Source organism: Lynx rufus, unplaced genomic scaffold (assembly GCF_022079265.1).
Source record: "Lynx rufus isolate CCGP_SWC_20201006 ecotype Redwood Valley unplaced genomic scaffold, mLynRuf1.p SCAF_3, whole genome shotgun sequence".
Classification (NCBI taxonomy): domain Eukaryota; kingdom Metazoa; phylum Chordata; class Mammalia; order Carnivora; family Felidae; genus Lynx; species Lynx rufus.
The window spans coordinates 60,245,769-60,262,499 of NW_025814845.1; the positions used below are offsets into that span (position 1 = coordinate 60,245,769).

At 40.0% G+C, this 16,731-nt stretch overlaps 1 protein-coding gene across 3 annotated transcripts in view; it reads right to left on the minus strand.

Moving 5' to 3' along the window:
- The window catches only part of CNOT6L (CCR4-NOT transcription complex subunit 6 like), a 120,249-nt gene extending 104,614 nt beyond the window's left edge, over window positions 1-15,635 (minus strand). Inside the window, exon 1 of one of the 3 annotated variants that reach the window (XM_047091873.1) lies at window positions 15,075-15,635. Coding sequence is in view for 2 of the 3 variants with exons in the window: in XM_047091872.1 (XP_046947828.1) it covers window positions 14,715-14,719 (5 nt within the window). In the remaining variant the exon portion in view is untranslated. Of the gene's footprint in view, window positions 1-14,714; window positions 14,895-15,074 lie in introns of those variants that run through there. The other 2 variants (XM_047091872.1, XM_047091874.1) reach the window with 2 other exon arrangements.
- Window positions 15,636-16,731: the final 1,096 nt, after the last annotated feature.

The following is a 16,731-nucleotide window of genomic DNA, read 5'->3' on the forward strand; positions in this document are numbered from 1 at the left end:
TAAAAGGTAACCCAACAAGATATTTCAAAATTTTAAATGTGTAATCATTGTAATCCAGCAAGTTCACTTCTAGAAATTTATCCTTTAAAAAAGTGTGAAGGTACATTTATGTGTCTTTTCTCTGCATTAGTGTTGGTAATTGTCAAAAATAAGGAAATCAATTAATTTACCAGTCAGTAGGGGACTGAATTATAGCACATCAATAAAATGGATTACAATTCATCCATCAGAAAGCATAATGTGTGGATGGGGCGCCTGGGTGGCGCAGTCGGTTAAGCGTCCGACTTCAGCCAGGTCACGATCTCGCGGTCCGTGAGTTCGAGCCCCGCGTCGGGCTCTGGGCTGACGGCTCAGAGCCTGGAGCCTGTTTCCGATTCTGTGTCTCCCTCTCTCTCTGCCCCTCCCCCGTTCATGCTCTGTCTCTCTCTGTCCCAAAAATAAATAAACGTTGAAAAAAAAAATTTAAAAAAAAAATAAAAAAAAAAAAAAAGAAAGCATAATGTGTGGAAACGTAAAATGACACAGCTGCCGTGAAAAAGTTTGTCAGTCTTCAAAAAATTAAAATCAAACTGCCATGTGATCCAGTAATTCCACCCTTAGGTATATACCCAATAGAAGTGAAAACCTATGTCCACACAAAAATATGTTAATAAATGCTTAGAGCAGAATTATTTATAATAGTTGAAATAATATAATATAATATAATATAATATAATATAATATAATATAATATAATATAATATAATATAATATAATATAATATAATATAATATAATAGTGGAAACAACCCAAATGTCTATCAGTTGATAGATGAATGAGCCAAATATGATATGCCCATATAACAGCATATTATTCAGCCATAAAAAGTAATGAAGTACTAGGCGCCTGGGTGGCTCAGTCAGTTAAGCGTCTGGCTTAGGCTCAGGTCATGATCTCACAGTTCGTGGGTTCAAGTCCCGCATCAGGCTCTGTGCTGCCGGCTCAGAGTCTGGAGCCTGCTTCAGACTCTGTGTCTCCCTCTCTCTCTGCCCTTCCCATGCTCACACTCTGTCTCTGTCTCTGTCTCTCTCTCAAAAATAAACATTTAAAAAAAAATTTTTTAAAGTAATGAAGTACTATTACATGCTACTACATGAAATCATCTTTAAAACATTACACTAAGTGAAAGAAGCCAGACACAAAAATTCATATTGTATGATTCCATTTACATTTAATGCCTAGCAAATCCATAAGAGAAAAAGCAGACTAGTAATTGCCAACAGATGAAGAAATAGGAAAACAGGAATAGCTAACAGGTATAAGGTTTTCTTCTGAGGGTGATGGAAATGTTTTGAAATTAGACAGCAGTGGTGGTTCACAACACAGTGAAAATACTAAAACCACTGAAGTATACACTGTAAAATAGTGATTTTTGCAATATGGTGGTATCTCACTTTTTAAAAAATGCTGTATTTTTTTTAAAAGCATGGGGCAGATCTACTGATCAAAAAAATGGCCATAATACGTTGTTAAATCAGAAAGCAAATTTAAAAATCATGTAAGTTATGGACGTTTATGTGGTTATATATTGTACATATTGCCTAGAAACAGAAAACAGTTCATACTACCAACAGTCTTTGATCTCCCATGAGATAAGATGACCAGGAAATTATGGTCTTCAGTATCATTTTTTTATCTAGGGAGCACATATTATTTCCAAAAGCAGACATGAAAAAATGTTGCCACCTGAAAAAAAAAAAAATAGCATAGTACTATGACAAAAATACACAAATAGCTTGAAACCACAACATAATACAAGCAAAGATTACTAACCTGGTGTCTGGAAAAAAAATTACATCACCACTTCTACTCATCTCTAATGAAAATTTAGTACCTCTTTCAATTAGAGCTAAAACACCTACCATGATATTAGCAGTACCTGTAATTTTGGTCACTAACGTAAGTTATTAGTTATTACAGATATCTCGAGATATCACCTATCTCTCTCTCTCTCTCTCTCTCTATATATATATATATATCACTACTTCAAAATTATAATAGTTATTTAGATCTTGTAATTTAAATGTATTGACAAAAAGGCACAATATCAATATCACAAATGTTTTTATATATTTTAGTATTTTAATATAACATGTTCCTTTTTCATCTTATTTTCTTTTATTCGCTTAAAATCATTGTTCTAAAAAGGCTCTACAGCCTTCTGCAAAAGGGTCTATACCAAAAACATCCACCCATATCCAAATATACCACTCATCCATTAGAGGCAGAAAGGGACAACAATCATGAGGCTATTCTAATTACTCAGGCATAAAGCAATTAGGGCCTAAATCCAGGCAAAAATAGAAATCATTCCAATTTTAATCAATTTTTCTAACACTGAATTCATAATTTTCTTCCCCAAATTGTCTCCTCCTTCTGGTTTCTCAGTCATCTGACTTCTTCCTTCATATTCAATCACCAGTGTCATTTTATTAAAAGCTTTAGTTATCCCAACTGACACAGATCTATTTCTTGACTTAATCACTTTGCATTTTAACTCTTTTAAAAAAGAGCCTCCCTCCTCCCATTCTGACTTCAAATGATTCTGCATACCTCAACCAGATAACTTCTTAAATAATTTCAACCTGCCACCAACCTGTTCAAAACACCCAATGCTCTGAATGTGTTTAACAGTGGTACTGATAATTATGAGTAATCAAAATATATAGCTATGCCCTAGAAGTATTATCTAAAACAACGTTATAACAAAATTCAGTCATTAATAAGAGAATCTCAATTTACAGATGTAAAAACCACTTGGTTGCTCCAGAGTTGAACCTAGGATAAAACTAAAATTCCTTACCTAGGCATTCAAACCCCTCCCTAATAATCATGTTCCAATTTGCCTTATCAGCCTCCTTGTTTCTACTGAAGCTAGGGAAATTAACCAGAAATTAACTAAATTTCTCTTTCCTACTTGAACCTGGACTTGTCTTTCTGCTACTATGTATTTGTTGATGTAATTTCTACATTTGCAATGCCATTATTCATTTATTTAGTAAACAGTTACTAAGCCCCTAATATATACTAAACACTCAGTACACTGATACACAGTAGGAGGAATTTAACCCTTATAAACACATGGGCTACAAAGTGAAGTACTTCTGCCCTTAAAAACTCACAGTTTAATAGAAAAGTAGAAACAGAAACCAGGTAAATACAAGACAACCCAGTAAATTATTATGAAAAAGGAATGCACAGGATGCTACGGAAGCACAGAAAGGGCCTAAAGCAAGGATTAGAACAATCATCAGGCAAGGTTTCCTAGAGTAGAAACTATCTAAGGTGAATTATCAAAAAAGTCATAAAGTGTACGATACTATAGGCACATGCAAACCATAAACTGGGCTATCAGTCACTCAACATGGCAAGTCTAGGGAATATGTTCAGGAGAGAGGAGTAATAAATGATAAAACTGGAGAAGTACACAAGGATAAGATCATAATGGGTCTTACATATAATCCTATGAAATCTCCACTTTCTTCTAAACGAAATAAGCAGCAGCAGGATATCCTGGAAAGCACACAGGTTTAGGAATTCCAGTGACCTAAATCTGAATTTGAGCTGTCATTTCCTTGCTAAATGAATTTCATCAAATTTGCCTCTCTAAGCTTCAGTTTCCTCAACTATAAAATAGGGATTAATAATATCAATTTTGCCAAGATTCTAACAAGAAATCATGTAAATCTCCCAGCAGAGAGGTCAGCAAACTACAGCTTGGTTTGCAAGCAGTAAATGGTTTTACATTTTTAAGGACTGTTGAAAGAATAAAGAACTACGACGAAAAAAAAGAATATAGGACAGAGATCTTAATGTGACCCACAAAGCCAAGATATTCACTATATAAGTCCCTTAGCACAGTATGCAACCAAAAAATAGTAATTATTACTATTACTAAAGGATTTTAGGAACGGGATTTAAGCAATGCCAAATGAATTTTTCAAGGATTTCTCTAGTGATGACGTATACAAAGGAATGGAAGTTAAAAGAACAAAAATGGATGCTGCAGTGTTCTACTACATTTTCCTTTCCTTCCTTATCCTAGCCATAAAGGTGAGATCAACTTCTATCTCCTCCTTATCCCTGTAGATTACCAACCCATATGTACTCTGTATGTTATAGCACTTAATAGTTTTTGTCAGTTAGCATATACTGCTTATACTCACTATTCATCTGGGCGTAAATAAATTGCTTACGTAAATCCCTTATATGTGTAAGTAATAAAAGAGGAATTTTATTTTGGAGCAGTTTGGAGTCAAGTTATTTAACTTGTATGGCTCCCAATTAAAAAAAAAAAAAGTAATGGCTAACATATATTGTTTTTAGTTTTGTTTTGTTACTACAGATGTGCCACATACTATTCTAAGCACTTTATAGGTATTACTTGGCGGGAGGGGGGGGGAGCCTGGGTGGCTCAGTCAGTAAAGCATCCAACTTAGGCTCAGGTCATGATCTCACGGTTTGTGGGTTCAAGCCCTACACTGGGCTCTGTGCTGAGAGCTCAGAGCCTGGAGCCTGCTTCGGATTCTGTGTCTCCCTCTCTCTCTGCCCCTCCCTTGCTCACACTCTTTCTCTCTCTCCTTCAAAAGTAAATAAACATTAAAAAAAAATTTATAGGTATTACTTGATTTAATTCTCACAACCCTGTAAGATAAGAGCTATTATTATCTCCTCATTACAGATGAGAAAACTGAAGCATGGAGAAGTAAGTTTCCCAAGAGCTAGGAAGTAAAGGATCCAAGGGTTCACATTATTAACCACCTGTAGAATAAGAATCATACTCTAATACACAGAATTTTCACGAAAACGAATTTAGATGACACACTTAAAGGGAAGCGGATGGCTTTCACAAACCTTAGTACTCAGTAGCTCAATAAATATCTGTTTCATTTCCTAGAAGAGACTATTCCAAACTTTCTATTACCCAGAACCCTGAATACAATAGCTGATAGCCAGTAGAAGCTTCTTATTTATTAGTAAGTTATACTTTAAAGTGATTAAAATTTTTACACTGTTTCAACATTATCATTTGGTACATTATTCACAATAGATTATTTCATAAGTTGCAGAAGACTGAACTAATAATATGAACCTATAACAGAACATATTCATGCCAGTTTTTTTGGTTTTCCTTTAAATATAAGCATTATGGTCACACAGCCATAAATATATAAAGATCTCAAGAAAGTCTTTGTATAAAGAGACATTTACAGTTGGTATACCCTAAATTTAGTTCTATTCTCTGAATAGTTATTAGTATTATAGAACTCTGATCTACACTACTCATTTAGAGACTCTAAGTAGTTTGGGGGAAAAAGATAAAAGATAAAGTGCTATAACTTCTACTTGGTGTCACCAATTTCTATTATTAATAAATACATATGAACAGCCTCAAATTACCTGGTATCTATTCAGTATGAATGATGAGTCTCTCACAACAAAGTAAACCACTTATTTCTTCAAAAAACTTAAAAATAAATTTTTATCTACAATGAGATTTTAACATGATCTAAAAAAATGAAATGTATCCTACTACATACAAAAGAGAATACAAAACAAAAAATCTATCACCACTTTGCAATTCTGACTTGTAAACAGGAAGATTCTTGGCTAAACCCAAAGTTACTTAACTTCTGAGACTTATAACATGCAGAGAAATAACATTTTTAAAAAATACTTATTGACGGGCACCTGGGTGGCTCAGGTGCTTAAGCGGCCAACTTCAGCTCAGGCCATGATCTCATGGCTTGTGAGTTCGAGCTCCATGTTGGGCTCTGTGCTGACAGCTCAGAGCCTGGAGCCTTCTTCAGATTCTGTCTCTCTGTCTCTCTGTCTCTCTCTCTGTCCCTCCCCTGCTAGCTTGCGCTCTTTCTCAAAAATAAACATTAAAATTTTAAACTAAATAGATAAAATAAAAAGTATTTACCGAATCAGAATTTAACTGCATATAAATACGATTAAAGTCCCAAAAATTAAAGGGTAATCACATCACTGAAACATAACCTTACTTTGCAGAGTAAAATTTCCTAAGAAAGCTATGAAGTTTTTTAGAAAACTTACAAAAACAAAACTATTCATGCTGAAATATTTGGGGGAAAAGTCTGGTAACAACCAGGTTGAAAGTAAACACGGAATTCTTCATTAACCATGCCCTTGGGATGCTGGAGTGCCTCAGTCGGTTAAGCATCCAACTCTCGATTTCGACTCAGGTCATGATCTGGCAGTTCGTGAGTTCAAGCCCCATGTCAGGCTCTGTGCTGACAAAATAGAGCCTGCTTGGGATGCTCGCTCTCTCTTAAACTTAAAAACAAAAAACACCATACCCTTGATACCACAAAAGTTTATTCCCATCTTTTTAATTCTATGATTAGTTCTTCATTTATGATTCAGTATTCTCTCTGCTTCTTGTATCCCCCACCAAACTAGCTATTAATGTAATCAGGGGAAAACATCCCATTTTTACTGAATGTTTTTCAAAAGAAACAATATTCTCCACTGCTCTTCAAGGATGTAAGTTATTCAGAAAATCTTCAGAAAAGGATTAAGAACCCTCCAAATGTGCATATGGGTCAATGGGAAGACATTAGAGAACATAAAGGAGTAGGGAGGGGAGGAAATAAGGAAGAAGGAAAAAGAGGGTAGGGAAAGCTAGGCCCTCATTACTGGACACAGTATCTTCACTTTTGTAATTCATATTCCGTATTTCCCTCAAAAACAACCCTAATGCCCCAAGATCCCTTCATGAGAAAAACATTCAACAAACTGGTTACAGAACTTCCTCAACCTAGCAAACAGCATCTATTAAAACCCCACAGCTAACACCATACTTAATAGTGGGAGACTGAATGCTCTCCCCCAAGATCAGGAACAAGACAAGGTATCTGTTCTTGACACTTCTTTTCAACAAGGTCCTGGAGGTTTCAGCCGAGATAATTAGACAAGAAAATGAAACAAAACACATCCAGATTAAAAAAGAAGTAAAAACTATCTCTACAGGTGATATGACCTTTGTTATACAGAAAATCCTATGTAATGAACTAAAACAGTATTAGACCTATTAAGTTCAGCAAGGTTACAAGATACAAGATCAATAGACAAAAATCAATTGTATTTTTATACACTTGCAATGAACCCAAAGATAAAACATTTACATTTACAACAGCATCTAAAAGAACAAAACATTCAGGAATAAAGGCAGCAAAATAAGTATAAAACCTAGACTCTAAAAACTGCAAAATATTATTGAAAGAAATCAAAGTAGATCTAAATAAATGGAAAGATGTCATGTTTGTGAACAGGAAGACAGTATTAAGGCAATGCTCCCCAAATCGATCTACAGATTTGACAAAATTCCGTCAAAATTCCAGCTGACTTCTTTATAGAAATTGACAAGGAGATTCTGAAATTCATATGGAAATAAAGGACACCCCAAATAGCCAAAACAAACTTGAAAAAGAACAAAGTTGGAGGACTCACACTTTCCCAATAACAAAGATATAGCAGTCAAGACAGTACTTTGGTATAAGGAAAATCAAATAGATCAACGGAATAAAATTTTAAGTCCAGAAATAAATCCTCATGTTTATAGTTAACTGATCTGAGAGGAATAACAAGACAATTAAATGGGCAAAAAAATGGTACCGGGACAACTGGATATCCACGTCAGACTCCCTACATCAGGTCATATGCAGAAATCAACTCAAAATGGATCAAAAATCAAATGTAAGTGCCGAAACTAAAAAAAACTCCTAGGACAAAACAGAAGGATAAATCTCCATGACCTCAGATTAGTAAATGGTTTCTTAGATAGGACACCAAAAGCACAAGCAACAAAAACTTAGACTAGACTTCATCAAAACTTAAAAATTTTATTCTTCAAAAGACATCATCAGGAAAGTGAAAAGACAACTCACTGAATGGGGGAAATTTTTGCAAATCATGTATGTGATAAAGGACTACTTTCTACACATACAAAGGACTCTTACAACTCAGTGATCAAAAGATAAATAACAATTTAAAAATGTGCAAAGGATTTGAATACACAGCTCTCAAATATAAGTACATAGATAAATGATAGATGATAGGTAGAGCTATACAAATGGCCAATAAGCAAATGAAAAGACACAGCATCCTTAGGGAAATGCAAATCAAAACCACAATGAAATACTACTTAACACCCACTAGGAAAGCTATGATCAAAAAGACAGATATAACAAACGTTGGCAAGAATGTGGAGAAACTGGAGCCCTCCTACACTGCTGGTAGGGATGTGAAACAGTAAGGGTGCTTTGGAAAACAGAAGTTCTTCAAAAGTGTAAACATAAAGGCACCATGGGGTGCCTGGCTGGCTTGGTTAGTGGAGCATGCAACTTTTTATTTCGGGGTTGTGAGTTCGAGCCCCACAGTGAGTGTACAGATTACTTAAAAAGTAAAATTTTTAAAAAAAACAAGGGGTGCATGATTGGCTCAGTTGGTTAAGCATCCGACTCTTAATTTTGGCTCAGGTCATGATCTCATAGTTTGTGAATTCCAGCCTGGCATCAGGCTCTGTGCTGACAGCACGGTTCCTGCTGGGATTCTCTCTCTCTGCTCCTCCCCTGCTTGTTGTGCTCTTTATCAAAATAAACATTTTTAAAAAACTTAAAAACAAGCAAACACAGAGGTACCATATGATCCAACAATTCCATTCCTTGGCATATATTCAAGAGGGCTAAAAACTATGTACACAAAAACTTGTATATGAATGTTCATACCTGAATTACTTATATAATAGCCAAAAAGTAAAAACAAACCAAATGTCCATTAGCTGATAAACAAAATGTAGTATTTATCCATATGAAGGCATATTATGCAACCATAAAAAGAATGAGTACTATAACATGAATGAAACCTTGAAAACAAAGTGAAACAAGCCTGTAATAAAAGACCACATACTGGGGCACCTGGGTGGCTCAGTCGGTTAAGCGTCCGACTTCAGCTCAGGTCACAATCTCGCGGTCCGCGAGTTCGAGCCCCGCATCGGGCTCTGGGCTGATGGCTCAGAGCCTGGAGCCTGCTTCTGATTCTGTGTCTCCCTCTCTCTCTGCCCCTCTCCCGTTCATGCTGGGTCTCTCTCTGTCTCAAAAATAAATAAATGTTAAAAAAAATAAATAAATAAAAGACCACATATTACACTACAGTTACATTTGTATGAAATGTTCAGAATAGGCGAATATAGTCAGAAAGCAGATCAGTGATTGCCTAGAGGTAAGCATATGGGAGAACGGCGGGGGCAGGGGCGGGTACTCTTAAAGGATACAGGATTTGTATTTCAGGTGATTAAAATGTTCTAAAACTGTGGTGATGGCTGCACTACTGTGAATATACTATACACTACTAGTTACATATTTTAAATGGGCTATTTCTATGGTAAGTGAATTCTATTTCAAAAAAGCTGTTACCAAAAAAATTCTCTCAATTTAAGTAGTCCCTGACCCACCCACCATTCCATTTCATGTTAGTCCTGCACAGAATGTCTGCAAACAGTTTATACTGTAGTGACTTGGGCTTGTTCATTAAATGTTTTGAAATAACTAAATCCTATGTTTTATCTCCTTTACTCATAACCTACAAGTTTTGCAAGGGTTTCTTCTAGTTCTTTCATACTTCTCTTTAGAATCAAGTATAATAATGGATACAGAATGGGCCCTCAAATAAGGGCTTAAATTTTCAAAATGCAAAATATTAAAAATATGTACCAGGGAGAAGTTAACAAGACTACTCAAAAGTCTTCCTTCCTTCCAAAACTCCTATAGATCCCTAACCAAACTGTTCAAAATAAAAATAAGTGAAGGAGAACACAGCACTAAGTTTTCACATTACAATAATCCTAAGTAATGAAAGAGTACCTTGTAATTCAATTAAAATTAAAGTTGTCCAGAGATAAAATTCCCTTAACAGGCTCAGTGTTAGTGCAGTTAAAGAAAATTGTAATATCTTCATCATGAAACATGAGCACAAAGTTAATAATTAAACCTTTGTTGTTTATTTGATGATTTTATTGTTCTTTCAGGGTTAAGTCTCACGTATATTAAGATGACTTTAGAATTACAAAAACAGCAACAGCAAACAGTAAAACATAGTAAGGTCCACAAAATTTCCTTAAAGTTAATAATAATATTTTATCCTAATAGAAAGTAAAAATTCAAAACGCTGTTTGCCAAGAAACTATAACCCAGAAACTGAAATTCAACGGATTTCAAAGTACAAAGAGAAAAAAGCTCCAACAGCCAGAACCCAGTAGACCACAATGAGAGTAGATAACTAGACAGTAAAGGAGAGACCTACTAAAGGTTATAAAATCCAATTGTTATGTTCTCTGTGAAATTTCTCTCTTTAAATAGCATGATTTCACTTGTCATTCAAAGTCCTCATAGAAAAGAGCTCTTCCTCCTCTTATGGCTTTAACTCCTTCCTTCTCACCCCACCGGGCCCAATTTTACTCTTTGAAGATGGAAAGCAATTTTTAAGTATTATAACTCACCTTTTTGACAGAATTTCATAAATATGTGCTACCATCTAAAACAACATCATGAAATGCCCCAAGCTGTCCACCATCTGGGGACTACATTCCCATCTCCCTTGCATTCCAATAAGGCTCTGTGACAACTTCTCACCAATCAAATGTGGGCAGATGTTGGTCACTTTAAGTCTGGGAGTTCTTAAATGGCCAGTAAGCAACACGCAGGGCTCCAAGGCCCTAAAGAATGGCGGAACCACACATAGATATAAGGAGTCAGGGTCCCTCAAATACCACACAGAGGAAAGCAACAAGTCTGCTAACCAGGAGCACCTGCACAGAACTGTTACACGTGAGCAAAATACAAACTTACATGTGTGAAGCCACTGAAATTCTGATGTATTTATTACTCTACTTAACATTATCCAAAGTAATATGTGCACAAGTTTAAGTATTTCAATTCCCCCTAATTAAAGACATTTATAAGGGATGTTTTGGAAAGACTGTTTAAAAGCCCATTTAAGTAACATTAAATTTTAAAACAATTTTCCACCTTGGTTTTCTTGTAACATAATTACTTTAAACAACGATAGAATGAGCAGTTCCACTGTTAATAAATTTTACTGTCCACGTCTTAATATTCAGTACTTTCATGATTACCAAGAAATGTTTTCCTCACAACAAATGAACATAGGAGAAGGGAAGAAAAATAAGATAAAAACAGAGAGGGAGGCAAACCATAAGAGACTCTAAAATAAAGAGAAGAAACTGAGGGTTGCTTGAGGGGAGGTGCTGGGGGGATGGGCTAAAATGGGTGATGGGCATTAAGGAGGGCACTGGTCAGGATGAGCACTGGGTGTTATATGTAAGTGATGAATCACTAAATTCTACTCCTGAAACCAATATTATACTGTATGTTAACTGTTTCAAATCTAATAGATAAATTTTAAAACATTAAAAATATAAAAGCCAAAACAAAAAAGGTTTTCAATTTTCTCAAATTAAAAAATTATGAAGTGTTTTAAAACACTGTAATTCATAATATTTAATTTGTAATATCAGATGTTTGCCTTAGTTAAGGACAAAATTAATTTCTATTTCATTGTTTTTAAAGTATTAAAAATTATAGTTTTAGTATATTTACTCATTTTATTATCATTCATAATGCTTAAGGAAGAATTAATTCTTCCTTTAAATATAACCATATGGGGGCGCCTGGGTGGCGCAGTCGGTTAAGCGTCCGACTTCAGCCAGGTCACGATCTCTCGCTCCGTGAGTTCGAGCCCCGCGTCAGGCTCTGGGCTGATGGCTCGGAGCCTGGAGCCTGTTCCAGATTCTGTGTCTCCCTCTCTCTCTGCCCCTCCCCCGTTCATGCTCTGTCTCTTTCTGTCCCAAAAATGAATAAACGTTGAAAAAAAAATTAAAAAAAAAAATAAATAAATATAACCATATGGCAGATTAATTCTGTTCATTGTAAATGCACACACAACCATAAGACACACTTTAACAAAACCATGATATTTTGCATTCTACTCTCCTTCACAAAAGTGTCGAAATTTTGGAACTATACTAGTTTTTTTTTAATCTTAGCATTGCTGATATAAATATAAATAAGGCCTAACTGGGAGCCCTGCATTAGTAAATAGATATTACAAACTTAAACCAATGAAACTTCTCTCAACATCCTCTTCACCCTGCCCTCACCAAAAAAAAAAAAAGAAGAAAAAAAGAAAAAAAAAATCCTTTCAACTTCTCCATTGCCTTTACCTTAAATTGCAAATCATTTTTTCCCACCAAAATACAATTAAAATGAAATGAAAAACACATTTACGACTCCAAACAAAATAATAAAAATGGAAAGCTATTAAAAGTTGATTGAGGATTTTTCCTTAAGCTATTCAGGAAAATATTCCAAGAGGGTTTTGTTTACCAAATCAGTCAACATGAACTAAAAGAATTACACAGCAATTTTTTTTGGCACTTACACTTTTGTATAAAGGTAAACTCTGATTCCTTGATCCATTTTAATGCTTGACTGTATGGGAGCATGTACGTGCTGTATACAGCTTAAGGCACTATTTCCAGGGCTACATAGTAAGAATTCATAAAAAGTAATGAAACTGCGATGGCCTATTCAAAAATACTAGGGAAAAAAAGTATGACTAGATAGCCTCTATAAACTAATGTAGTGGGCTACTTTAATGATAGTGTTATTTCTAGGAAAAAGACAAAATACAACATCAAGAGTTGTTTATATATACCTTATGTATATCGAAGGACTCCAAAATGTTCTACTGTGATTTTTTAACTTACAGTTACATAATATTGTTCTCAGTTACCAAATGGGTATTTGTACTTAAACATGTGTTTCAATGCCCACAATCAGGGCTGCAGGAAGAAGAATATTTAACTAAGCATCTACTATGTGCCCAACAAGTTTTCTCATCCTACCCTCAGGACATCCTTACTATAAATGTATTATCTCCTTGTTACAAATGAGAAAACAGAGGCTGACAGACATTAGGTAACTTGCTAAGGTCAAACTGCTAAGAAATAGGGCACAGCCAGAGTTCTGAGGTCTGTAAAACAAGTCCTTTTTTCCATTTAACTACAAGTGTTGTTTTTCCTGCAATGGTCTTAGAAAACAGCTCTCCTTCACTCCTTTTCTTCCCTCCCAGTGAACAGCCTGGAACATTTCTTTGTGAAACCAGGTTTAGAAATGGAGCTATCTGGCCATTATATACAGCATGGTCTGCGAGGATCAAATCTATATCATGACTTTATCTATAGGGCTTTAACTAGATGAGCTAACTAATTGCAAACGAAAAGAGGGTGCAGTAAAATAAATCAGCAAGTAATTATCCAAATACGAATTTATATTTGGGTCTAAAATGCACTGTGTACCTCTTTGCAGGTTGAGCTTTACAGTTCCATTCTGCAAAACAGCCTTCCAGAAACACCCACTGGGTAAGCAAATAAAGGCTGTTTGATCTAGGTTTGGGAGACTGAGCGAAAACTTGTTTGTAAGCGACTATCTTGATTGGCAATTAAGATAAGTAGAGACAATAAGGTAGTATCTCCTAAAATGTAGTACTGTGCTTCCAACGTGTGCAAACTGCTTAGCTAAACTCCTTGAAAACAACCCACCTAAACAGCCTATAAGCTAAATAGGACGATGACAGCTACAGTAACTTCCTCTTCCTCAACGACCTCCTCGGCTCGGCGTGTACACGCCTTTCCCCCTAGGAGGCAGGATAAAACAATTTCAAACGTACAAAATCGATCCAATCTCACCAACACCACAGAACAGGGAAGCCAGCTTCCATTTCTGCCCCCGCCTCTCAAGAAAATTCTTATCTTAAAAAGATGCATATATCTTATCCACGAAAAAACAGGCAACGAAGACTGAAAATGTGCACTTAGTCCCTCCACCCAGCCTTCAGGGAAAGATGAAGAGAAGGGATCTGGACACCGCGTATTCACCAGATTTACTGCTTTGATTCACTTTCCCTCGGGTCCCACCGTCGGCTAGGGGAAGAGCTTGCAGTTCGAACGCCAAAATTTGCCTTCGCCTCCCTTCAGCAGACGCGGAGGCGGCCGAGGCGACGGCAATCCGCGCGTCCCGCCTCCGACCCTCACCTGCCCAGGCCCGAGGCAGCGCCCTGGGCCCCCGCGGGCCCGGCGTCCCGGGAGGCGTCCGAGAAGGCTGGCGGGAGGCTGGCGCGCTGGCGGGCGGGCGCCGAGGCGGTTAGGCCGCGCTGCAGGCCGGCGCGCTTCCTGCCGGGCCCGGGAACAGCGGCGCGGCCCCGACCCGCAGCTCTCCCGGCCTGGCTGCCGTGCGTGTGCCGCACACACACTCACCCTCCCCGGCCGGGTCGAAGCCCGAGCAGCGCTCACCTGCGAGGCACCGGAGCCTCAGCCACAAAATGGGGGTAGGGGGAGGCACGCCACTCGAGGGTCCCAGACACACGAAATCCACCCCCAGAGTCCAGGGCCCTGGGCGCTGACCCCCGCCCCCCACCCCCAACACACACCCCGGAACCTTCGCCGCCTCCGACAGCGATACGGGTCAGCCCCACACCCGACACACACCCACTCGCTCTGGGTCCTCAGGCAGCCTCCCCGCCGGCCAGGGTCCCAACTCGCACACCCACACGCACATTTGTCCCTCTCCCACCTCATTTCCCCGGGGACGCGCTCCTCTTCCCAACACTCTCGATTCTACTCGGAGGCACAAAAACACTCTACCTCATTCTCTTCCTCTGGCCCAGAAGGAGCAACAGCAGCCATTTCCCCGCGGCAGGGGAAACAGACACACACACAAACACGCGCGCGCGCGCACCAGGCCCCCACAGATGCTTCCCCTCCGAAGCCGCGGCCGCAGACGCAAACACAAACACCCACGGGCGGGCCTCACTCCCGCCCGCCCCGAAGGGAAGCGGCCGCGACAGGCAGGGCCCGGACCTGGCTCGCGGGCGGGTGGGCAAGCAAAGGCGACGGGGCCTGGGGTCGCGGAGGGCCTTTGCCCCCTCCTCACCTGCATTCAGCGCGCCGGGGTCCGGGCGGCGACGGCGGCGGCGGCGGCGGGGCGGCTGCTGCTGGTGCTGGTGCTGCGGCGGCGGGGGAGGCGGCGGCGGCGGTGGCGGCGGGGCTGAGGGCAGCAAAGACATGCAGGCAGCCCGCCGGGGGGAGAGGCACCGGCCGGAGGGGACGCGGGGCGGGCGGGCCGGGCCGGGCCGCCGGAGGAACAGCAGAGGCGGCGGCGAAGAAGACTGCTGCTGACCGGAGCGAGGAGACGGACTGGGGGCGGGGAGGGGGACGAAGGGCCGCGCCGCCGGGTTTCGGGGACGGTGACCCTGGGCACTCAGGAGAGGCCCCGCGGCCGCGGCCGCCGACGCGAAGGCCCCCCGCCGGAGGAAGCTGCGCCCCCGCAGCCTCTGAAGCCGCGGCAATTACTCCGAGAGCGGCGCAAAGCCTGGCCTTGGCCTTGGCCTCCTGGCGCTGGGGCTGTCGCTGCTGCGGGGGTTGCTGCTGCGCCTGCTGCTGCTGCCGGGCCCGAGGCTGCTGCACAGAGACGCTAGCTTTCGGTGCCTTCGCTCTCGCTCACACACGTTCACACCCCCGAGGGCCGGGGGAGAGGCGTCCGCGCGATATCGGTATTGAGATTAATAACAAGGTGCAGAGAGTGCGAGAAGGAGGAGGGTTGATTGACGTGGAGGGGCTGGCGAGAGTCAGTCACTCCCCTGCGCGGGGGGGGGGTGGGGTGAGGGGGAAGGAGGCGGAGCTCCAGCCCGGCGCCTCGGCCCCGCCTCCTAGTCTCCGCGTTTCGTCCTGGCGCGCGTGCGCGCGCGGCTGCCAGGAGTCTTACCCGTTTTCTTCACCCTTATTGCTTTTTTACTCTCTTTTCTTGGCTTGAGTGACGAGCTGGGAAGACTGGTAAGGTATCAAAAATCCTCGAACCATGGTGGGGAAGAGACTGGCGAACCCTCCTCACCCTGTGTTCGTGCCTGGACTCCGCGCCGTTTACTGAATGCTCTCCAGAGGCTGCCTGACCGCGGGGCCGAGCGCTGGTCTGGGGAGCTAATGAGACTCCAGGTGAGATGAAGTGACGGAAGGAAAGGGTTCCTGACCTCTTCGATGTTTGTTTGTTTGTTTGTTTGTTTTTAAAGTAAAACATCTGTTAAGTTGTGTCGCGAAAAGTAAATAAAAGAACGTGTGACGCTCTGCGATAACCCCCGTTGTATTTATTTTCTAATTCTCCCTTCTCGCGATAGAATTACGTTTGTTTGGCAGTGCCCCCTACGGTATGAAAACATCAAATGTAAACTAGAAAGATGAATGTTTACTTGGTGAATGTGGCCTTGACATTTTAAATTTCTGGGGTTTAATTTTTTTTTTTTGGGGTCAGCTTCTGCTTTTACCACCGGTAGTCCAAAAATTATACCAACTCTAGAGGCAGAACAGTGCTATTGCAGTTTTGCACGATCTTTCAATGCAGGCTCCAGACTTGTGTACTTAAGCAGCATAAGGGTATATTAGCTGTGTAGAGTATATTTTTCCCAATAAGTGTGTGTTATTTCCAGAAAAATAAAAGAAAAAAATATGTGTTGTTTAGCATACTAAGCATGTTGTATTGATTGCAATTAATTAGGCCTTATTATTGAATGCCAAAGGCCTCCATCTCCTGGGGGAAA